We start from the raw sequence: 24,047 nt of genomic DNA, 5'->3' as shown, positions 1-24,047 counted from the left end.
ATTTAACAGTTTTGGTCGTAACAGACAATGATGGTTCACTTGGCTCTCCGAAGCCTGCTTTGTTCTCTGCAACCACCCTGAATTCATATTCGACTTTCTCTGTGAGTCCTGTTACTTCATATGAGAGTTCAGCAATGGACTTCTTCGCTGCCCTAACCCATCTCATGCCCTTTCTTTCTTTCTTTTCAACCATGTAGCCTGTGATGTCGCTACCACCATCATCAATCGGTCTTTTCCAGTTGATTTTGACATGGTGTCCTCCAATCTCTTCAATCTCTGGTTTTGATGGAGGACCAGGGGGACCTGCAAACAAAGTATATCACAGTATTTAGGATGCATTAGTGAACATTTACATGACCATTATTCAATCCAACTAAATGAAACAAGTCAGTTTTACATACCAAATTGGTCCACCATCTTAGCTGGCCCAGACACTGCTGCTTCTCCAGGACCATAGTGATTAACTGCCTTCACACGGAAGATGTATTCATTTCCCTGGATTAGCTTCTTGGCAATATAGTGGCAGTCAAGTACTTTTTCTGACAGAATGGTCCAAAGGAGGCGGCTTGTTTCTCTCTTCTCCAGGGTGTAATATTTAACTGGACATCCACCATCTTCAGCTGGTGGTGTCCATGTCAGTGTGACCTTCTCAGACGAAACTCCACTGACCTCAATAGGACCCGGAGCTGCGGGTACATCCAAAACCTTCACTTTCACAACTTCTTCTGTGACACCAAATGGATTGCTGGCTGTAATTGTGTATTCTCCAGAATCTGATCTCCCGGCGTATTTGACCGTCAATGTCGAGGACGTTGCAGTGGACTCAATCTGGCAGATATCTGAAGGCTTGAAGTATTTTCCACCCTTAGACCACACTGATGTTGGTGGGGGTTTGCCTACAATACTTGTTGCAGTTATGACGATGTGGTCACCCGCTCTGACTGTGAGTCCCTCCTTTACAGTGGAATCAATAGTGATGGTTGGTGCCTCTGTTGAATAAATCAATATAGTAATTACCTTCATGGTAGTAAACACACCACATTCTGTTACTTCATTTCATGAATAATAATACAATCATCAATATAAATATATATCTTACCGTATTCATCCTTGCACACAAGTGTATCTGTTTGTTCAGAGGGAGGGCTCAATGCTCCAGCGGCATTTTTTGCCCTGATTCTGAACTCAAACTTGCATCCCTCTTGCAGCTCTTTCACAGTGTATGCTGTGTCCACAACATTCACATTGTTAGCCTTTTGCCAGATCTTGGAAGGCAAATCACGTTTTTCCACGATGTAGCCTGTCAGTCTGTGTCCACCATCGTACTTGGGCTCAGTCCACTGAAGTGTTACAGTACTTCTTGTGATGCTGATCACATCAGGTTTTCCAGGGGCATCTGAAATACAAACAATAAGGATGCTCAATGTGATTGTAAGACAAAACCTCCCACATTTATGTAATTGTTCACCGTTTTCTGGTCTCATGATTATTCCAGTGAAATTATTACAAAAACCAATTGCCAAGGGGACAAACAAGACACAATCCAATCTGGCCTATGGATGCCATGGGACACCTGAATGAACAATGAACCTTGAAAAAATATTCCACTTACCAATTGGATCCAAGGCAACATGCGCCTCAGTTGGTGGACTTGCTCTGCCAACACCGGCCAGATTCGTGGCCATGACTCTGAATTCATATTCCAGTCCTTCAGTTAAGCCGGTGACCTTGTGTTCCTTCATCTTAATGGCTCCCCCTGACCTCTTCCACAGCATGCTGTTCCTCTCCTTGAACTCAACATGGTAGCCTGAAGTCACAAGGGTTCATAGATTAACAATCATAACAATCAGAATAATTTTTATTCGCCAAGTACATGTACCAGGAATATGACCTGGTGATGTTGTGCTGACGTCCCCTTTCAATTAACCAAACACACTGACAGAATTTAGACAAATATACACAAAATCATTCACTTGACAACTCCCACAAGCATCAACTCAGAAAACATAGAGTTGCTACTGTATGCTAAAAAAGACACTTGTACTCTACCAGTAATTGGAGAGCCTCCGGTCTTCCTTGGGTCAGACCAGGCCAAGAATGATGAATCATGACGCATACTCATGATCACAGGTGCAGGTGGTGCCTCAGGTACATCTGGAAAGGAGCGATAACATTACAATCAGTCAAGAATATCCAAATGACATCTAATGACAAAAAATGATCTATACAATTTAGAAGAAAACTTAACTTACTGAATGGATGCTTGGCAACAATAGGCTCGGATTTGAGTCCTTCACTAGCACCATGCTTGTTTTGTGCACAGACTCTGAAGATGTATTCCGTCTCCTCATGAAGACCTGTCACTCTGAAGGTGGTAGTATTGGAAACTGCTTCAATATCGGTAGCAATGCTAACCCACATGTTGGTTACAGAATCCCTCTTCTCAAGAGTATAGTTGGTTATCTCTGATCCACCATCATCCTTAGGTGCAGTCCATCTCAGGGTGCACCCATCTGCAGTGACATCCTTAAACTTCATTGGTGCGACAGGCATTCCTGGTTTGCCAACCACCCTAATGAAGATGGTGGATTCCTTTACTCCAGAAATGTTTTTCAGTGTGACTGTGTACTTAGAGGCATCGCTCCTCTGGCAGTCACGGATCAGGAGGGTAGTGTTGACTGCTGTGGATTCTGCACACACTCTTCCAGTATCGGTCAAATCCTCATCCTCGCCCTTCTTCCAGGAGCATTTAGGAGTAGGTTTGCCGTAGAGTGGGAGCTTGATGCGGACTATACTTCCCTCCTTTGCAATGTAGCACAGATTGGGAATGCCCCGCAAGTCAACTCCAGGATGAACTAGAAAAGACAGAGGACAAGAATAGGGTTAATATCTGCCGGTGAAAAACAATGGTAGTGAGATAAATCACAGATAGTTCATGAGGAGGAATTCCTTATGGGCCCTGGTCAAAAGTAGCACACTATATAGGGAAAGGGGTGCCATTTGGGATGCAGATAAAGACTTACTGATCTGGTCTTTAGCCACCACATCCAGCTCCTTGTACGGACTGTCACCAGAGTCATTTACTGCTTTGACTCTGTACTTATATTCTTTTCCTTCCACCAGATCCTTGGCACTGTACTGCATGTTCTTGGAACTCATTAGCTCCTTCCAGTTATCATCTCCATTCATAACCTCAAGCACATACACAATGATGCGGCTACCGCCATCACTGAGAGGTTTCTTCCATCCAAGGGTGCATCCTTGCTTTGTGATCAACAAGGGCTTGAAGTCCATGACCGGCCCAGGTTCCTCTGTAATATCAAATGAGATTAGAAGAACATTCTCTCCACACAAAACAATGTAGATTATATTAGATATAATGCATGATCACTCACCAGACGCTCTAACTGAATCTGCTGTTTCACATGCCTCGCCAACACCATATTCATTCACAGCCTTGACTCTAAAACAGTAAGATCTACCAGCCTCCAAATCAGGGATCTTGAGAGTGTTTTTGGCATAGTTATCTTTAACTAGAGACCAAGCTTTTCTCTCTGCATCACGCTTTTCAATAATGTAACTGGTCACTTCGCTTCCACCATCAATAAGAGGAGTATCCCAAAGGATCTTTGCACTGTCCTTTGTTGTCCCCTTTACCATGAGATTGACTGGTGGCCCAGGGGTATCTGTATGTCAGATAGATAAATACATTAAGGATTACAGATTAAGCCATATTTATTTAAGATCTCATGAATCGAGTCTTAAATACAATCATTTCTGCTTACCGTAAACCTTGACAACAATTGTATACATCTTCATTCCGCTGCGACTTTCAAGACTCAGGATATATTTGCCCGCATCATATCTGTTGCAACTCTGGACTAACACCACAGTGTCAGTGTCGGTGCTCTTGATAACGATGCCTTGTCTTTCCTTGATGTTGCTGTTCATTTTTGCCCAGATCACCTTGGGAGTGGGACGACCCTTTATTGTGGCGAAAAGTCTCATTTGGGACCCAGCACGGAGCTCCAGAACCTCCTTCAGGTCAGCACTGAGTTCTGCCTCAGGAGCAACTGAAATCAAAGCAGGGAAACTTGTTTCAATCTACACAATGTTGGGTGTGTACATAGACTTAATTGTAAGCTCATTATAAACTTGAATACTTGAAAAACAGAGTTAATAAATCTACATGGTGATAGAGGTGAGTTTCCTCCCTTACCTTGTAAAGCATTTTGCGCACCAGAAAGGCTATGTATAAATCCAAATCAATTACTATTATTATTATTATTCTTACATATGATCCTAAAGTTAGCCTACAGTATACTCATTCAATCGGGTTAATATTCAAATGTTAGCATACCCAAAATGTCCTTTGCTACATGTTTGTCTGGCACTTCGCATGTTTCACTGAAGCCCACTTTGTTCACGGCAGACACACGCAGTTGATATTCAGATTTATCAATGAGGTTCTGAACAAGGTAGAATGTGTCTTGGAGGTTCTTGGGCACGTTGCATCTGATCCAGTCTGTTGCGTCTGTTCTCTTGCATTCAACAAGGTATCCCAGGATGTCACTGCCTCCGTTATTGGCTGGTTTAGTCCAGGTCAGGCTAATCGTGCTGCGGCTGACGTCAGTGACCATCGGGTTCACAGGGGGTCCAGGAGGATCTATTGAGGAGCACATTTATGTTATATAAAAGGTCATTATAAATAAATATATATTTGAACATAATATAAAATCTACAGAGGGCAACATTACTGTAAAAGGTACATGTTATATAAGCCATTTAACAGAAGCTTTTATCTAAAGTGACTTACAGTCATGTGTGCACATATTTTACATATGGGTGGTCCTGGGAATTGAACCCACTACTCTGGCATTAAAATTGCCATGCTCAACCAATTGAGCTACAAAGGACCATTAAAATTATGTATAAAAATGTATTTAATGTATATACACTGGGTGTACTTTACGAAAGCCTTCCTAATATTGAGTTGCACCCCTTTTTGCCCTCAGAACAGCCTTAATTCATCGGGGCATGGACTCTACAAGGAGTCGAAAGCGTTCCACAGGAATGCTGGCCCATGTTGACTCCAATGCTTCCCACAGTTGTGTTAAATTGGCTGGATGGGTGGTGGACCATTCTTAATACACACAGGAAACTGTTGAGCGTGAAAAACCCAGCGGCGTTGCAGATCTTAACACAAACCTGTGTGCCTGGCACCTACTACCATACCCCGTTCAAAGACACATACATTTTTGTCTTGCCCATTAACCCTCTGATTGGCACACATACATCATCCATGTCTTCATTATCTCAATGCTTCTTTATTTAACCTGTTTCCTCCCATTCATCTACACTGATTGAAGTGGATTTAACAAGTGACATCAATAAGGGACCATAGCTTTCACCTGGATTAATCTGGTCAGTCTATGTCATGGAAAGAGTTCTTAATGTTTTGTACACTCAGTGAATATATTAAAAGTATATTAAATAAATATCAAGTATACATTTTTATATTAAAAGTAAATATAAATGTACATATTATAGGTAGATATCAAGCTGCATATTATAGGTGCATTGTCATCCAGAATGATTGTCATCCAGAATGATGTTGGGTAAATTGTTTTAATAAGTTTGGATACTTACTGATAGGATCGTGGGCTGAAGCCACAGTGGATGGCTCACTGGGTTTGCCAAGGCCAGCGTTGTTCAGGGCAATTACTCTGAATTCATACTCTGCTCCCTCTGACAGACCAGCAACTTCCAGGGTTCTCTCTATCAAGGCTTTCCTGTTCAGTTTAGTCCAGTTGACTTCCTTGGTTCCCTTCTTCTCCACTATGTATCCTAAGATGGTTGACTTGCCATCATCGGCAGGTTCCTTCCAGCTAACGGTCATGTGCTCTTTGGTGATGTTTGTGATGACTGGTGCCTCACATGCCCCAGGGACGGCTAAAAATAATGATTCAAGTATTAAACCAACAGTCTGTTAAAGTATTTACTGTATTAAAACTACTGCATTAAAGTATATGAAAAAAGTAAATAGAAATCTTACTGAATGGATTCCTGGCATAGACGGGATCAGTCACAATGGCTTCTCCAACCCCAAATCTATTCTCTGCGCGGACGCGGAACTGGTACTCTCGTCCCTCAATCAGTTTCTTTGTGGTGAGTTCAAACACATCACCCTGAATATGGGCTGCGACCTGAGCCCATTCAGCTCTACTGGTCTCACGTTTGTCAACAATGTAGTTTGTGATGTCCGAGCCTCCATCGGCAAGAGGCGCCTCCCAACTAATCTGGACACTATTGGCAAACACGTCACCAAACTTGACAGAGACTGGTGGACCGGGGACATCTAAGAAGAAGAATATGTTTATGTTTCTTGATTATAATAAATGTAATATGTTTCTAGTTGAAAAAAACAAATATCTTGAAATATATCTTTGTCTGTCTTTATACTTACCGAAAACAGTTAACTTAATTTCTCCAGTTTTGGATCCACTTGCATTTTCTGCCAAAATAGTATACTCTCCTGTGTGTTCCTTTGTTACTCCAAGAAGCTCTATGCTGAAGAGATGTCTCAACTGGGACATCTTCAATGTCTCAGAAGCTCTCAATACTTCCTCTCCCCTCTTCCATGTAACCTTGGGCATCGGTTTTCCAAACACCTCTGCCTCAAGAAGTACATTTGCCCCAGCCTTCACTGGCTTAAGCCTCTTCATTGGGATTCCAATTTCTACTCTTGGTGGCACTGAAATGATCATTGAGACATGGTCAAAAATGCACTAAAATCCAATCAAATCCATGGTATATACATATATGTACTTAATTTAGAGGAAACAAATGTCAATGCACTATTCCTACCCTTCTCTGCAGAGACCAGAACTGGGTCTGTGATGTCTGATGCCCGGCTCATGTTGACAGCGGTCTTTGCGATGACTCTGAACTGGTACTCCATGTCTTCCTCCAGTCCAGTTGCAGTGTACTCTTCTCTGGGTACATTCTGACTGCTGGTGTTGCAACGGACCCATTTGTCTCCAGGGAGCCTCAGGGCCTCAACATAATATCCAATTATCTTGCTTCCACCGTCATTCTTTGGTCTAGTCCAGACCAAGGTGACTGCATTCTTGGTAACATCAAGAACCTCTGGTTTGCCTGGTGTGTCTGTGCAGGAATAAATCAAGCACACAATGTTTGAGGAAGAAGTCGTACGATTTATGTATCATAATAGGAAAAAAGGAATAAAAAATACACATACCAACTGGTGTCCTTGCTGTGACGAAGTCAGACTTCTTGCTTGGCTTACTCTGTCCAGCACGATTGATGGCAGATACTCTGAAGTTGTATTCCAAGCCCTCAATAAGGCCTGCACAGGGATATTCCATTGATCTGACAACTGAGTCGTTAGCTTTGACCCAAAGGAGACTGTTCCTCTCTTTGCGTTCAATGTAGAAGCCAGTAATAGGGCTGCCACCATCACTCTCAGGTCTGTCCCAGGCTACAAACATACAGTCCTTGTTGACCTTGGTGATGTGGCAGTTTAAAGGCTCACTGGGCACATCTATTGATAAAATACATCAAATAAAAACAAGTTTTAGATTAAGTGAACGATACAACAATACAACAGAGTTTAGTAGATTTTTTGTGTGAAACCCACCGAAGGGGAATTTGGCAATCATCCTGTCCGATGTTAGGGGGTCGGAGATTCCATAGCGATTCTCAGAACGGACACGGAAGATGTATTCCTTTCCAGGGATGAGCTTTCCCAGTCTGCAGCCAGTCTTGCCACAGGACGATACAGCGTTTACCCAGTCGCCTCTGATCACGTCACACTTCTCCACTACGTAGTTTGTAATCTGGCTTCCGCCATCTTCAATTGGTGCTTTCCAAGAGAGTGTGCAGGCATCAGCGTCAATGTCACTGATCTCAAATGGAGGCTCAGGCGCTCCGGGGATATCTGAAACATTAACATACAGTCATTATCAGCATTCATATCTAACACAATTTTCATTCGAATAGTTTGAAAATAGAACCGACTAATTATTATATGCAATTAAGATACAAACCTCTGATGATGATTTTAATATGCTGATCTACTTTAGCACAGCTGTTCTCAGCAACCAAACTGTATATTCCACTGTCGGTTCTGGACACATCTTTGATGATGAGCACACACATGTTTGCAGATTTGTGCACAGCAAGACGACTAGAGGAAACAACATTGTCATCTCCTCGCATCCATGTGCAGGTTGGTGCTGGCTTTCCAGACACAAGAGCTTCCACTCTGAGTTTAGCTCCTGCTTTGGCAGACACAGCCTCCGCCATCATAATCTTGGGTTCCACTGAAAACCAAATAAAAATGAATTTTTTGTTAACTTGATTTGATGAAAAATAATCCCTCATCACACACAAAAATCACAATTCTATTATGTGTGGATATGTTGTGAATAATATTGGTTGCAAAAAAAAAGAAGAACTTACGCATCTGTTCCTTGATCTCATAAGCGTCCCTAGTTTCAGTGTACGAACTGCGACCCATGATATTTCTTGCGGCCACCCGGAATTTATACTTCATACCCTCCTTGAGTCCGCTAACTGAAAGGGTTAAATTTTTAACAGTTGTGTATGCCATCCATTGTGGTTCTGGCTTCTCTTCCGCTGGTTCTTCCACAACCACAGGTGCAGGTACAGGTTCCGGAGGATGAGCAGCTTCCTCTCCTTCTACTGGTTCTGCTGGTTCTGGTTCTGGTTTGGGTGGGATGAGCCCCATGTATTCAACTATATAACCATCTATCTTAGCTCCTCCATCACCCAATGGTTTCAGCCATCCCAGAAGTGCACTGTTCTTTGTAATTTCCAATACATCAATCTTCGGGCATGGTTCAGGTTTGCCTGAGGAGAAGAAAACCAGCAAAATGTTGTCAAACTTCAGACTTAAATATTTGAAGGCTTCTAATGCATCTAATGAATGGTCCTTAGATCATTAATGAAATGGTCAACCAAAAGGGTACTTACTGACAGGATCAGATGCCATGTAGGACTTTGGCGAGACCTTCGCAACTCCAGGACCATATTCATTCACAGCAGTGACTCTAAAGAAATACTCTGTGCCTGAAACAAGTTTCTTGACGTTGGTTTCAGTCTGTTCAATATTGTTTGCGACTGGTCCCCAGGTCTTGCGATCGATTTCACGCTTCTCAATAATGTAATGAGTGACTGCACTGCCACCATCGTTCTCAGGGGGTGACCATGCCAGTTTGGCGGACGTCTGTTTAATATCTGTGGCATCCAGACCCACTACAGGCCCTGGGGTATCTGTTGAGGGGAAAAACATGTAATCACATTGACATGTTTATGTAGTACAACATATTATAAGATTATGGGCAGATATTCAAACTGCAATCAGCAATAGAGCAATGCAGCAGTTCTGAGATGAGCGAAAACACACACTTACCCAGTACTTTGACATTGACAAACACTGCCTTCTCCCCAGCTGGGCTGGACAGGGTCAGGGAGTATTTGCCTGAATCATCCCGTGTACTTTCAGGGATAACCAGGAAGGTCATTGTGTCAATGATGTCCACATGGCCCTTCCTGACAACGTTATCGACACCCATTCTTCTCCAGCAGACTTTGGGAGCTGGTCTTCCCTTGATGGTTGCCACCAGTCGGATGGGACATCCGGCCCTGACTGTCAGACCGTCCTTCAGACTAGCATCCATGTCAATTTCAGGTGCCTCTGTTGGTCGAAGAAGGTGTAGATAGATGTATTAATGTGATGATATACTAATGATCTTTCACACAATGTAATTCAACTGAAATATGCCACATTAAACAAACTCTAGTACTATTTACTATTCACTGACTAAGTCACTCGGGATAAGCCCATCTGCTAAATTACAAAAATGTGAATGTAAAATGTAAATGTATTTTAGGACTCACCAAGGATATCCTTGGGTTGCACGGGCATCGTAAGATCCGCCGTTAAGCTCATACCGCATTGATTTTGAGCAGAAACGCGGAATTCATACCATTCATGATCATCCAGACTGGAGACAGTGAATTCACATACAATTAGCTGGGCTGCGACATTACACCTCTTCCATGCCGCATCCTTGTTTCCCTTGATCCTCATTTCCACCACATAACCAATGATAGGAGCTCCACCATCAGAAACAGGCTTTGTCCACTTCAGTGCTACAGAGGTCCTTGTACTGTCACCAACCTTCAGATTTGTTGGAGGGGCTGGGACATCTGAAAATATCAAAACGAAATAAACAAACTGCATATTAACACAAATACTTTGGATATGCAAAGGCTAAAGCAAAACCATTGTGAATGTATGAGTTTATCATATTTAGAACTGCTGTACTATACATACCAAGAGAATCCCTGGCGGCGAGTGATCTTGAGGGTTTGCTTGGTTCACCAAGTCCTATTTCATTCTCAGCCCTGACGCGGAACTGATATTCATGATCACGCAGCAAACCAGTGACAGTCAGTTGGGTCGAATCAATGGAATGCTTTGTGCAAGGAGACCATCGTACTCCGAATTCTTCCTTTTTCTCCAGAATGTAACCAGAGATTTCCTTTCCACCGTTATTCTCAGGAGGGTTCCATGTAACGGTCATCTCCTCCTTGGAGATCTTGATAACTTCTGGTGCTTCTGGAATTCCAGGTTTACTGAATTCGGTCCTTGCCACAATAGGTGCGCTCTCCACTGCAGGACCTGCCCCCATCTTGTTTTCTGCACGCACCCTGAATATATATTCATTTCCTTCTACAAGGCGGGTTACTTTAGCAGAGTTGGTGATCACAGCAGAAGAATGTATGGACCACACCATTCTCTTCTTCTCACACTTTTCTATGATGTAGTTATAAATTTCACATCCACCATCATCATCTGGCATATCCCATGTCAACATGCACCTATCCACTGTAACACCATTTACAACTAGGTTGCTGATAGGACCAGGTCTATCAAGCACACACACATTCGCCCATCCAGTGGCTGTTCCAGCACTATTGGTAGCAGTGATGTTATATTTTCCAGTATCTCCACGTCTTGAGTTTGTCAACAGGAATTTAGAGAATTCTACACCGGCTTCTATTTGGAGCCTTGGGCTCTTGGTGATGTCCCCTGTGTCTTTCTCCTTTGTCCACTTTACTTCCGGAGCTGGTTTTCCCTTGACATCAGCTTCAATTGGAATGGCGTCACCGGCATTAACCACTAGAGTCCATTGCAACTTCATCTTGATCTCTGGCACCACTAACTGTTCTTTAACCTCAACCTCAGCAGTTGTCACCCAGTTGCTCTCACCTCCTTCATTCTTTGTCTGTACCCTGAACTGGTAAATTTCGTTTTCAATGCACTTGTCTGCCATAAAGTAAGTTTCCTTAATCGCACCCTTGTGCAGTCTCTCCCATTCCTCTGCCACTTTAGGTTTCTTTTCAACATGGTAGCCCAGGTTACGGCTGCCACCATCATAGTCTGGTCTCTTCCATTTCAGGAAGACGAATGTCTTGCCGATCTCAGAGATAATGAAGTCAATGGGGTCACCAGGCTTCTCAATGGGATCAACAGCAAGGATGGCTGTTTTGGTCTCTGTTGAAGGTCCAGCACCAATTTTGTTCTCTGCACTCACACGGAAGAAGTATTCACAACCCTCATGGAGTGGTGCCTTCATAAGGCGTTTGGTGCAATCATTTGATACCACTGTCCAATTCCTTTGACTAGGTTGACGGCTCTCAATAATGTACTGTGTTATTTCAGTTCCTCCATTATCCTCTGGGTTCTCCCAGGAAACCATGCAGGATTCTTTTGTCACGTAAGTGGTCTTCAGATTCTGACAGACGCCTGGAGTGTCAAGCACATTCACAATAATGGTAGCCTGTGCTTGACCACTGCTGTTTTTAGCAAGGATAGCATACTTTCCATAATCTTGCCTTACTGCATCTGAAATCACCAGCTCAACCAGAGGGAAGTTGTTGTTCATCTCAGTACGCCTGTCTATGCCTAGAATCTTGGCATCCTTAGACCAAGTGATATCAGGATCTGGTCTACCTTTAACTCTAGTAACAAGATTGATACTCTGTCCCACCCTAACTGTCAGAAGGTCACGGCAAGCAACATCAACTGTCAGCTCTGGGGGAACCAGAATGTCCTTGGCAAGGACTGTTTCTGAGAGCTCTGTAGGTTTTCCATCTCCAATAATATTGGAAGCGCTAATGCGGAACCTGTATTCCATGCCCTCAGTAAGTCCCATTGCTCTAAATGCGCACATCGGGATGAGATCCTTATGAACTTTCTCCCATTTGGCGCTGGCTGATTTCTGACATTCAACTATATAACCTAAGATGGGGCTGCCTCCATCTCTTGTTGGCTTGGTCCACACCAAGTCAGCATATGACTTGCTCCAGTCCCTCAGCTTAGGGTTTAATGGGGGTCCTGGCTTGGTAATAGGACGGGTGCACTTCACTGGATCTGATACAGGAGAGGGCTCGCTGACGCCAGCAACGTTCTCAGCAAAGATTCTGAACTCGTAGCTGTTGTTCTCAAACAGACCTGATGCTCTGTATCGGAGATCCAATACAGGTGTCTTGTTGACGCGGATCCATTTCCCTGTCATTTCTCTGCGCTCTACTACATAGCCACTGACTGGACTGCCACCATCAAATTCAGGCAGAGTCCATTCTATGGTCACAGCATTCTCTGTGATATCAGAGCAGGTTGGCTGGCCTGGAGGGCCAGGTGGATCAAACATATGTTTGGCAATAGTGGGAGGACTCTCAAGTCCAGCACCAATGCCCACCTTGTTTTCTGCACGGACACGCAGAATATATTCACGACCTTTCTCCAATCGAGAAATTTTAGCCTTTGTACCAGTGCATCCTGAGCACACAACTGACCATGGTTCCCATGCCTTTTTGGTATCCTTCTTTTCAACAATGTAACACGTCAAAGGAGTGCCACCATCATCTTTAGGTGGTCTCCAGTTGATGACCATGTGGTCAGGGGTAACTTCAAGGATGTTGATCGGACCAATGGGGACACCTGGGACATCGAGCACAGTGACGTGCAGAGCAACAGTCTTGCTTCCAGCAGGGTTTGCCACGGTGAGGAGATATTCTCCAGTGTCACCTCTGACACATCCAGTGATGGTGAGAGATGTGTTCATGCCCTCAGTGTCAATCTTGACATTGCCCTTTGTTTCCAGTTCCTTTCCATCACTCACCCACTTGGCTGTGGGAGTAGGAATTCCTTTCATGACTGCTGGGAGTACGATAGTGCTTCCAGCCTTGACAATCAAACCCTCAATAAGCTTCACATCCACTGAAATAGTTGGTGGCACTGAAAAAAGAAACATCAATGTTAGACTCTGAGGCATGTGGGCTGTTATTTATTCTTATTGTTGATCAAAGAAGTCTTACAGAGTTTCTCCTGGCAGGTTACAGGGACACTGGTGTCAGGACGGCTCACGCCAACAGCATTCTGGGACTTCACACGGAACCTGTATGTCTTTCCCTCCTCCAGTCCAGTGACATGGCTATGAGGATTGGTGACAGTCTTGAAGGTGACCCAGTCTTTTCCCTCTCCCTCCTGGTGCTCAACGATGAATCCAGTGATCTCACTTCCTCCGTCGCGGTCTGGCCAATCCCATTGGAGCCAGACTTCAGTCTTATCTACGTCGATGTGGTGTAGATTCTTTGGTGGACCGGGTGGATCTGAAAGTCATTCAATTTTGAAAATCAAATGATGAATCGTAATAGATGGTTGGTAAACATTTGGGAAATTGTCACCGAAGTGTTCAAAAACATATAGAATATAACTTTATTATCCATCTGAGGATGGCAAATATTTTTCTACCGTCCTCCGATGGGCAATAACATTCTAATCGATTTTATCCCTTACAGAAAAACACATGATTTCACATGTGGAAAATCATATGATTTCACGTGAAATTTCTCATGTGAAATCATGTGAAAACAAGTGTTTTTGGAACACTTCCGTAAGGGTATTACATTCTATTCCATTCTTGTTATCATCAGTACTCACAAAGAGGATCAACAGCCTTGATCGGCGTCTTAGTCATGATGTAGGAACCTCTGCCAAACTGGTTCTCAGCAGCAACACGGAACAGATACTGGACTCCTTCCATAAGATACAGAGCCATCAGACTAGGCTTCTTGTTTGATGCAGCGACGGGCACCCATTTCTCAGCCGCCACGTCTTTCTTTTCCACAACGTAGTGAGAGATGACAGCCCCTCCATCATCCTCAGGAACCTTCCAAGTCAGGTAGGCTGACTCACTGGTGATCTCAGAGATTTTCAGATCCCGAGGAGGTCCGGGTTTATCTAGATAAACACGTAAATATTAATGAATGAATCAACACGTTCCTTTTTTACTTAAATAAATGATATGTCCCAACAAACAAGCCGAAAATAAACAGCATACAGTACATTGCATTTTGTGTTAACTATGCATAATTAGAGCAACTATTTGTTAGGATTTCTCTCAAATAAACAAACTTCTTATTAATTGTTCTCAGTTAAATGTAACATACCTAAGGTGAGCACTGTGCATGTAGCGGACTTCTTTCCAGCTGCATTTTCAATAGTGAGTGTGTAGTTGCCGCTGTCTGAGCGGACACAGTTGAGCATAACAAGTTTGCTGCCATTGGCAGTGGCAGCAATGGTACAACGATCTGCGGGAACCTCTTCTCCGTTCTTCTGCCATGCTACAGTGGGAGGTGGCATGCCCTTGATCACTGAACTGAGAGTAATATTAGTTCCTACCATCGCAAGATGGTCACGGGACATATTGGCATCAAGCAGCAACTCTGGTTTCTCTGTATAGGGATACAACAAAAATATATTATTGTACAAGTTGTACATAGAATTATTGATGATCATTTCCACATTGATATAAAGTCAATAATAAAAAAAAATGAACTACTTACCCAGTCTGTCATGTACTTTCACTGTTTGCTTACAAGGGGCAGGCTCAGAGCGTCCAGCAGCATTCACAGTGAAGACCCTGATGTTGTACTCTGCTCCGTCTTCCAGTCCCTTTAGAACATAGTTGCATTCTGGGCACTCTTCAGGAGTCTCATTGCCCTGTGACCATTCTACTGCACCAACCTTCTGGTACTCAACAAGGTAACCAAAGATTTTGCCTTTGCCATCATGGCGAGGTAGCTGCCATTTCAGGCTTACAGTATCCTTGGTCTTGTCGATTGCCTCTGGCAGTACAGGGGGGCTGGGAGGAACTATACAGAGAGAAAATGCATCAGTTACCAATCCTAACTTCATATCAATAATTTACAATAGACCAAATAGCTTATTGGGCTTTTTAAAATAGTTAATAGACTTACCAATTGGATCTTTGGCAAGAATTGTGTTTGATGGGGGACTAGGGTCACCAGTGCCAATTTCATTCTCTGCCATAACCCGGAATTGATATTGACAGCCTTCAATAAGGTCAAGCACCCTGAACTGAGTAGTTGGGTAGAGGGGTTCTCTGGTGGCACGAGACCATCTCTTTGCAGCTGGCTCCTTCTTCTCCAATATGTAGTTAGTGATGGGCTTGCCGCCATCACGAGGTCTGCTCCAAAGCACAAGGCAGTTGTCAGCATACACCTCCCTCACGTTGGGCATCTCTGGTGCCTCAGGCACTCCTGTAAAACACAGGATAACAAGTCACATTAGGAACAGCAACAACGGCACTCAAGTGGACAAAAAATAAGTAAATCATGGTTTTTATCCCAAATGGCAACCTATTCCCTGTATAGTGCATTACGTTTAGCCAAGGCCCATAGGGCTCTGGTCAAAAGTAGTGCACTATATAGGGAATAAGGTGCCATTTGAGACACAACCTAAATAATTTCAATCTATTGCAGTGATTACGTACTGAAGAGATCTTTGGCTCTCATCTCCTCTGAATCCAGTGGGTCACTGATTCCATACATGTTCTCAGCACAGATTCTCATGATGTACTCTCTTCCCTCAATCAACCTGGGGATTTTGCACGTCAACTTCGTCGAAGCAGATGTTACATTCCTCCAGATGTCACTATTGACGTCTCTCTGGTCAATGATGTAGTTGGACACGTCCACTCCGCCAGAATCAATAGGAGGTTTCCAAGAGATCACCATAAACTCTCTGTGAACTTCATCAAAGATGACTGGACCCACTGGTGGTGTTGGGCGATCTGGATAGAAAACCATAATGTGTTGGTCACTTTGGTTCATAATTTATGATAATGGTTTGGTCACTTTGGTTCAAAACTTTAACTTTGGTTCATCTATGTTTTTATTTATTTTTTACATCAATTAAACAAATAATATTAGAGGCCATTGATGTGAGATTTTCAGCTTGACTGAATAACAACTTACCTACAACGGTCACATTGCAAATGCCCTTTCGAGAGCCGGTGCTGTTTTCAACCAGCACGCAGTATCTGCCGCTGTGCTCGCGCTTGGCTTTCATAAGGCCTAAAGTCATGGTGGTCAGTGAGTTTTTGAACTTGATGTGCTGATCTGCTTTCAGCTCTTCGTCATCTCTGTACCACATGATAGATGGAGAGGGCTTTCCGGTGTAGCGACCCTGGAGAGCCATGCTCTCCCCAACATGGATGATGATCTTGTCACGGAAGTCAAGCTCAATGGTTGGTGGTTCTGAAAAAGGACATTCAACATCATTACTATATTTCAAGATAAGATTTCAATTCAAAACATCCTCTGTTTTCGATATTCTACAATCAAGTTTAATCAAAGTGATTTGGTAGAATCAAAGTAGAAAACGGCGACCATCTCACCAAGTTCATCTTTGCAGGTGATTGGTTTGGTGCAGAACGATGGCTTGCTGGGCCCAATTTCATTCACAGCGCTAACTCTGAACTCATAGGTGTCCCCATCTCTCAGACCGTCGTAGGTGAATCTCCTCTCCATCAGTTTCTCCTTTGTCAGACGTGTGAACTTGTCCTTGCCGATCATACGGGCCTCCAGGATGTACTTGGTGACCTCTGACCCTCCGTCAGACACAGGAGGTTTCCATGTCAAGCTGATATAGTCTTTATGAACTGCTGTTACTTCAAGGTCCTCTGGGCGGTCTGGAACGGCTGGGTAACACAACACAATAGATTACTCATCACATCACATTTTTTAAATGTCATAATAAGAAATAACATTTTTTAATATATTTTTTAAAGGAGTGGGGCAGTTAGGAGAGAGTGCTGAAAGAACCCATACGGGCAGTGGTACAATGTACTGTACATGTGCTTGAGAAGCAGTGGGTTATACCGCTTGACCACCCCAGGCCAAGAAAAAGTCATCTCAATATAGTTATGTATGTAGACCAGACTTACTGATGGGATCCTTTATGATGATTTCACATGCGGTGTTAACAAAAGGTCCAACTCCAATGGAGTTCTCAGCTGCGATTCTAAAGAAGTAAGCTTTTCCATTCTGCAGTCCGTGGGCCACAGCAGTGTGTCTGGTGACTGTGTAGGACAGGGCAGTCCAGGCCTTCCTCTCCGCATCGCGCTTCTCAATGATGTAGTTGGTGATGGCAGAACCACCATCATCCTCAGGACAAAACCAGTTCAGCTTGCAGGAGTCGCTAGTGAGGTTCTCGGAGGTGAAGGGTACGCCAACTGGACCAGGGACATCTGAGGAATAACATGAAAGATTGTGAGACCTCTGTTCTATTTGTGGTAACATGCATGGTTGTTATTGAGCTGCTACAGCGGAGAAAAAATAAAAATAAATTGTGTACAAGAGATAATAACTTGTGGACACAAGATTGTTTTTCCACATTACAATCTAATTAGAGTATCTCAACTTGAGTTTCACACACACTTCTTTAAGTGTCGTCCTGGTTCTGCATGTGTATGAGTTCCTATCTTATTAATTGATTATTTCCTGTAATTTCTACACACTTACCCAGGACATCAACAATGATAGATCTCTTCTTTTCTCCTCCTGAGTTAGCAGCAGTCAGAGTATAGACTCCTTGGTGTCTTCTGGTGCAGGGCTTGATGACCAGCGATGAGCTGATGGCGGTGGTCTCAACTGCACTTTCTGGTGGTAGAGCACCGTCATCACGGCTCCATGTGATCTTTGGAGCAGGCTGGCCAGACACAAAGGCCAGGATGCGGATCACACCACCGGCATGGACCACCATCCTTTCCTTCACTGTGGCATCAAGGTCAACCTCAGGAGCAACTGTGATAGGCATAAAAACACAATATTATCATTCCATTTATCCCAAACAGATCAACTAGATCACAATTTCAGGGAGCAGATGAAGAATTTAAAACCATGATATTATCATATGCGGATGTAAACAGGTCAATAAAGAAAAGCAGGAAAAGTCTACAAAATTAGGACATTGGTTTGTCGGTAGGTACATTTCAATGAAGTATGAATAGAGGATAATGATTCATCTATTAATCAATCTATTTCTCCTAAAACAAGAGATCATAATTTCAAGAAGGAGAAATTTAAGAAGTTAACTCACTTGTCCTGTCTTCAACCTTAATAGCGTCTGGGACTTCACCGGGTTCGCTGGGGCCTGCAGCATTCAACGCTGTCACTCTAAACTTGTAGAATCCACCGGTCTTCAATCCAGTAATGACCAACTTGGTACTTCTGTGTTCCTTGTCTTTAGCCTGAAACAAAAACATATGTTATGTAAAACTTGTGCACATACAGGTTACCTTATTGGGAAAAAAACAGTCAAATTACAAAAACAAGCATTATACTTACTTTAACCCATTTGTCTGTTCCATCCTCTGAGTATTCAACAATGTATCCCGTGATCTTAGATCCACCATCCTTCAGAGGTGGGATCCAGACTAGATCCACTGATGACTTGGTCCAGTCTGTGACCTTTGGTGTTGGAGGTCCAGGGACAGCTACACAATCAAATTCAAACCATGTTTAAAACACTGAAATATGGTTGAAAAATCTGTGCAATAAGCTATTAAAAACAAAAAACAAGTAGGCATTGGTCTAAAGTCGAAAAAGAAAGGACATTCACATGAGCACCACCCATGCCTTCCAGCACACAGCTTTGAACTACTACAGTAGATATGTTGGTCTATTCAAATAATGGCTGAATCTCAAACCAAACACTTCAAACCCACTGGGCACAGAATTGTTTTATTTTTATATATTAACTTTATTTAACTAGGCAAGTCAGTTAAGAACAAATTCTTATTTACAATGACAGCCTACCCTGGGCCAATTGTGCACCACCCTATGGGACTCCCAGTCACAACTGGACGTGATCCAGCCTGGATTTGAACCAGGGACTGAAGTGACCCCTCTTGCACTGAGATGCAGTGCCTTAGACCACTGCGCCATTCGGGAGCACAGATGTCAATTTAATGGATATTCTATGTTGGTTCAACGTAATTTCATTGAAATGACGTGGAAACAAGTTTGATTCAACCAGTGTGTGCCCAGTGTGAACACTCAATCACTTGATATGCGCGTTCACGATCAAGTACAAACAAGTACATTTCAAAAATAATCTGAATAAGTCAACATAAATCAAGAAATCTTAAAACATCTAAAAGTATTTGCAGAGCTGGTCTTAGTCGCACATCTAGCAAAGGACTGTAGTGCTTGAAGGGGTGGTATTTCTGACGTTTCATAATGTACATGAAAGCTAGCTAGCTAATGGACAAGTTATCTAGCTAGCTTAGCATGAGCCAGCCACTTCATATGAAATTGCAGCTAACCATGGCTAGCTAGCAGCAGGCAGTCTACAACAAGCCAAATCAGCTGATGCAATCACTGGCGACCGATAGACTTGCACATATTCTGTGCAGAAGCTCTGTTGTCACTCCCTGAGTGCACTGCCCATGTTTCATAGCAAGTCATGCTAGCTACTACAAGACCGCTCCCAGGAGAATGTGCACAAATAGATTTTCTAATGTGGAATATTGGTGGCAGTTGGGATGTCGAGTGTGCATCGTCTCAATGCTCATTTTGGCCAAAACACTTGCAGAAATGGGCACGTGAGAGCAATAAATTATACATTTAATAAAAATTGTTGCACCCGCAAACTTAGTCAATCCAATGGATGCTATAGTCACTTTATGGATGCTATAAGTCCAATGGATGCTATAGTCGCTTTATGAATGCTATAGTCACTTTATGGATGCCAGAAGTCCAATGTATGCTGTAGTCACTTTATGGATGCTATAAGTCCAATGGATGCTATAGTCACTTTATGAATGCTATAGTCACTTTATGGATGCTATAAGTCCAATGGATGCTATAGTCACTTTATGGATGCTATAAGTCCAATGGATGCTATAGTCACTTTATGGATGCTATAGTCACTTTATGGATGCTATAGTCACTTTATGGATGCTATATGTCCAATGGATGCTATAGTCACTTCATGGATGCTATAAGTCCAATGGATGCTATAGTCACTTCATGGATGCTATCGTCACTTTATGGATGCTATAGTCACTTTATGGATGCTATATGTCCAATGGATGCTATAGTCACTTCATGGATGCTATAAGTCCAAGGGATGATATAGTCACTTTGTGGATGCTATAGTCACTTTTAAGTCACTTTATGGATGCTATAGTTTCGTTTTAAACTAGGTGTTTGCAGAAAATGCTATGCAAACTCAATTCCTAACGATCCTGTTATCATTTCGGTTTGTGGTTCTCAGCCAGACGGGTCATGACGAGCAGCAGGGAGTGTGTTGTGTACCTCTAAGTGAATTTGAGAATTTTCATCGACATTAGTGTCATATTCACTAAGATATGATGGTTGAGAGATTTATATTTAACATTGAGCTTCAACCAATGCCATACTTAAGTATCGTACTGTCAACCGGTGCAACCTTTACAAACTTGCCTTAAGCCAAGTGAGATGGAGGACATTCGTCAAGGGCCTGTGCTATTTTAAACAGCCAAGGGCAGGAGTAAAATCAAGTATCATACAATACTTACAGATAGGATCTCTGGCGAAGATGGGGTCTGTGCACGCGCTAGGAGGTCCACATCCTGCTGCGTTGATAGCTGTGACCCGGAAGAGGTACTGTGACCCCTCAATGAGTCCAGTCACATTATGGGACACCCCGAAAGCCATGGCCCGGATGGGGTCGCGCGTCACCCTGTTCCAGCGCTTAGAGGTGGTTTCCTTACGCTCCAGCCAATAGCCAGTCACTGGACTGCCTCCATCGTCTTCTGGCTCTTCCCAGTTGACCATCATGGAATCATGGTCAACAGCTGAAATGGTTGGCTTTTCACATTGGCCGGGAACAGCTTTATAAAAAACAAACAAACATGAATTCGGTTAATCTTGACATCAACATTCTCAGGTTTTTCATCAGACTTGTGTATTATGATGTGAATGGTCACTGTAAAGCACTTTATGACAACTATGAATGAAAAAAGTGCTTTCTACATACATCTGATTGATTGATGCAAATCCTTTCATGAAAACATGATATTTTGTTATCTACGCTTACCATAGAGTTTCCTGGCTTCTTCAGGTTCACTGTCCAGGGGCTCTCCAACTCCATATTTGTTCTGAGCACAAATTCGGAACACATACTCATGCCCTTCCATCAGGCCCTCCACCGTCCAGATACGCTCCTTGGGTTCATTGGTCACAGGGATCCATGTCTTCCTGTTGGCTACACGCCTCTCAATGACGTAGTTGGTCACTTTGGAGCCACCGTCATCCTTAGGTGGCAGCCATGACAGGGTGATCTTCTCAGCATCGACCTCCTCAAACTTCACAGGACCGGATGGTGGTCCAGGACGTCCTGAAGAAAGGAAGCGATACCATTTGTTAAGTGAAAAGAAAACTTTTAATAATGTAATTTGTTGATTTTCTTGGCTGTGAAAATATGATAATAAAGCATGTTGAATTTCAACGTTGATATGTAAGTCAGCCTAGATAAGAGCATCTGCTAAATTACTAAAATGTAAAGAAGTTTACCCAAGACGTTGAGTCTCATCTCCTTGGAGGCCTTTCCTAGGCTGTTACTGGCTGTGATAGTGTAGAGGCCTGTATCTGAGCGCTTTCCCTGCTGGATCAGCAGTACACAGCTATCATCAGACACAATCTTGTTGATGTGCTCGTCATATGCAACCTCAACCTTGTCGTCACCCTTGTGGGCTGGAGCCTTGAGCCAGGTGAGAGTGGGGAATGGACAGCCCCTGATCTTTGCCTTGATGCTGATATCAGCTCCTTGTTCAACCTCCATGAACTCCTCCAGGTCAATAGCAGGAGCACCTGAGAGACAAACAATGGCAACCAATTTAGAAAATCACTTATTTTCCTTTAGACACTAAACACCTTTTAACACCTAACTCCAGAGGCGTCATGCTTCAGATTTGTCCTCTTAAAAAAATATATACACTGTATATATATTTTTCTCTATCTCTGTAATACCACTAGCCACCTAGTAATTTTATGAAGTTGGCTTTAGCTATCCCAAATAAGTTCCCAAATTCGTAACTAGCTACCAAGAAGTGATTTCAGGTAATCGATCAAGTTAGAGTAGATAGCTTGTCTAACTATCTTAGCTGGCATGCCTGCTGGCAAGGTTGGTAGATTTTAGAATTGCAAGCAATAACTAAATGTACTGAATAAGACTCATTCCTTAAAATTTTACCCAGATTTCAGCAGATATGCAGAGAAGTATATTTAGTTTAAGAAAGTAACCCCCAGTCAGGAGGATATAGACAGGTCAAGAGGTATGCTTAGATATGCAGGAAAATACGTATATATTTTTCACATAGAATTATCCATAATTATTATGTTTGAAAAATGCTAAATTCTCCAATTCACGGACGGGGCCTAGCCCCCCTCTGGATCACCCCCCTCTGGACCAGCATAACGCTCCTGCCTAACACTTAACACTTTAACACCATAGAACAACGCATTTGTTTAAATTAATCAACCATCTATACATCTTTATATCAACTTACGTGTCTGGTCTTGGATGACAACTGGTCCAACAGTAGATGATGGTCTGCTGGGGCCGGCTTCGTTCACAGCCTTGACACGGAACTCATACTCTTCTCCTTCAGTCAGGTCCTCAACCTTGAAGGTGAGGTCTTCAATATCACGTCTGTTGCACTGTCTCCAGGACTGCTTCTGAGATCCACTACTGTCCCAGCACAGACGTTCAACAGTGTAGTGTGTCACTGGAGCTCCACCGTCATTCCTGGGTGGCTTCCAAGTCAGGGTGGCTGTGCCCTTAGTCACTTCTTGAATCTTTACCCTTGTGGGAGCATCAGGAGGATCTGAACAAAAATAACACAAGGAATGATTAGAAACTGCTGGCACAATAGAACAGGTGTGTGTTCTATAGAACAGGTTTGTTCTGTGAATGTTGTTCACTTACGGATAGGATCTCTAGCCTTTGAACATTCAATGGTCTCAACTAGTGGTCCAAATCCAAAGCGGTTCTCCGCCCGGATACGGAACAGGTAATCCTGTCCCTCAATGAGGTCGGGCACAATAAAGGACTGGGCGGCACAGGCTGGGTTGCACTTGGTCCAAGCTTTTCCTTCCACAGTCTTCTTCTCAATGAAGTAACTCTTGATCCTCTCACCACCGTCACTATCTGGAGCCTTCCATGTAAGTCTACATGTGCCCCTTGTGATGTCTGTGACTTTGAGGTCTTTGGGTGGGCCAGGCAGATCTGAAAATAAGGTTTTGCCAATGATTAGGAATCTTGTAAAATACTTGGCCCATTTGTTTATCCACCTGTGTTATTTTGTTTTTACTTACCAAGGACATTGACTCTGACTTTCATGTTCTTGTGTCCAGCTGCGTTTTCCGCTGTGATGATGTAACGTCCGGCATGTTTGAGGTGACTCTCAGGGATGGTAATGACTGATGTTGTATCAGTTGACACGATCTGAGTAGAGACATTTACAAAATACACAAGGATTATTACATGAGACTTGAAAACATAAAAAATGGTTTGGATCGTACAAAAGTAGAAAATAAGTATCCCTTTAAAAAATAACAAAGCTTGGATTTCTATA

The 24,047-nt window shown here is 43.1% G+C and overlaps 1 protein-coding gene across 1 annotated transcript in view; it reads right to left on the bottom strand.

Annotated features, from left to right (window-relative positions):
- ttn.1 (titin, tandem duplicate 1) overlaps positions 1 to 24,047 on the bottom strand; it is a 176,751-nt gene that overhangs the window by 58,876 nt on the left and 93,828 nt on the right. The window contains exons 156-195 of the mRNA XM_042306496.1: positions 23,788 to 23,917; positions 23,399 to 23,698; positions 22,980 to 23,297; positions 21,985 to 22,281; positions 21,509 to 21,808; positions 20,988 to 21,302; positions 18,772 to 18,920; positions 18,524 to 18,674; positions 17,947 to 18,228; positions 17,370 to 17,672; positions 16,821 to 17,123; positions 16,399 to 16,680; positions 15,915 to 16,214; positions 15,379 to 15,681; positions 14,965 to 15,273; positions 14,569 to 14,853; positions 14,060 to 14,359; positions 13,435 to 13,728; positions 10,385 to 13,354; positions 9,946 to 10,257; positions 9,458 to 9,742; positions 9,019 to 9,318; positions 8,485 to 8,895; positions 8,070 to 8,345; positions 7,661 to 7,960; positions 7,262 to 7,564; positions 6,868 to 7,167; positions 6,467 to 6,754; positions 6,056 to 6,358; positions 5,650 to 5,952; positions 4,361 to 4,666; positions 3,786 to 4,073; positions 3,396 to 3,686; positions 3,024 to 3,311; positions 2,253 to 2,855; positions 2,050 to 2,154; positions 1,613 to 1,807; positions 1,100 to 1,396; positions 402 to 989; positions 1 to 303 (exon numbers count right to left, since the gene is read on the bottom strand). Coding sequence (XP_042162430.1) covers positions 1 to 303; positions 402 to 989; positions 1,100 to 1,396; positions 1,613 to 1,807; positions 2,050 to 2,154; positions 2,253 to 2,855; positions 3,024 to 3,311; positions 3,396 to 3,686; positions 3,786 to 4,073; positions 4,361 to 4,666; positions 5,650 to 5,952; positions 6,056 to 6,358; positions 6,467 to 6,754; positions 6,868 to 7,167; positions 7,262 to 7,564; positions 7,661 to 7,960; positions 8,070 to 8,345; positions 8,485 to 8,895; positions 9,019 to 9,318; positions 9,458 to 9,742; positions 9,946 to 10,257; positions 10,385 to 13,354; positions 13,435 to 13,728; positions 14,060 to 14,359; positions 14,569 to 14,853; positions 14,965 to 15,273; positions 15,379 to 15,681; positions 15,915 to 16,214; positions 16,399 to 16,680; positions 16,821 to 17,123; positions 17,370 to 17,672; positions 17,947 to 18,228; positions 18,524 to 18,674; positions 18,772 to 18,920; positions 20,988 to 21,302; positions 21,509 to 21,808; positions 21,985 to 22,281; positions 22,980 to 23,297; positions 23,399 to 23,698; positions 23,788 to 23,917 — 14,536 coding nt within the window. The remainder of the gene's footprint in view (positions 304 to 401; positions 990 to 1,099; positions 1,397 to 1,612; positions 1,808 to 2,049; positions 2,155 to 2,252; positions 2,856 to 3,023; positions 3,312 to 3,395; positions 3,687 to 3,785; positions 4,074 to 4,360; positions 4,667 to 5,649; positions 5,953 to 6,055; positions 6,359 to 6,466; positions 6,755 to 6,867; positions 7,168 to 7,261; positions 7,565 to 7,660; positions 7,961 to 8,069; positions 8,346 to 8,484; positions 8,896 to 9,018; positions 9,319 to 9,457; positions 9,743 to 9,945; positions 10,258 to 10,384; positions 13,355 to 13,434; positions 13,729 to 14,059; positions 14,360 to 14,568; positions 14,854 to 14,964; positions 15,274 to 15,378; positions 15,682 to 15,914; positions 16,215 to 16,398; positions 16,681 to 16,820; positions 17,124 to 17,369; positions 17,673 to 17,946; positions 18,229 to 18,523; positions 18,675 to 18,771; positions 18,921 to 20,987; positions 21,303 to 21,508; positions 21,809 to 21,984; positions 22,282 to 22,979; positions 23,298 to 23,398; positions 23,699 to 23,787; positions 23,918 to 24,047) is intronic.

The sequence above is a fragment of the Oncorhynchus tshawytscha genome, linkage group LG26 (genome assembly GCF_018296145.1).
Source record: "Oncorhynchus tshawytscha isolate Ot180627B linkage group LG26, Otsh_v2.0, whole genome shotgun sequence".
Classification (NCBI taxonomy): domain Eukaryota; kingdom Metazoa; phylum Chordata; class Actinopteri; order Salmoniformes; family Salmonidae; genus Oncorhynchus; species Oncorhynchus tshawytscha.
The sequence above is the reverse complement of the archived record's forward strand: the minus strand, read 5'-3'. Positions and strand labels throughout refer to the sequence as shown.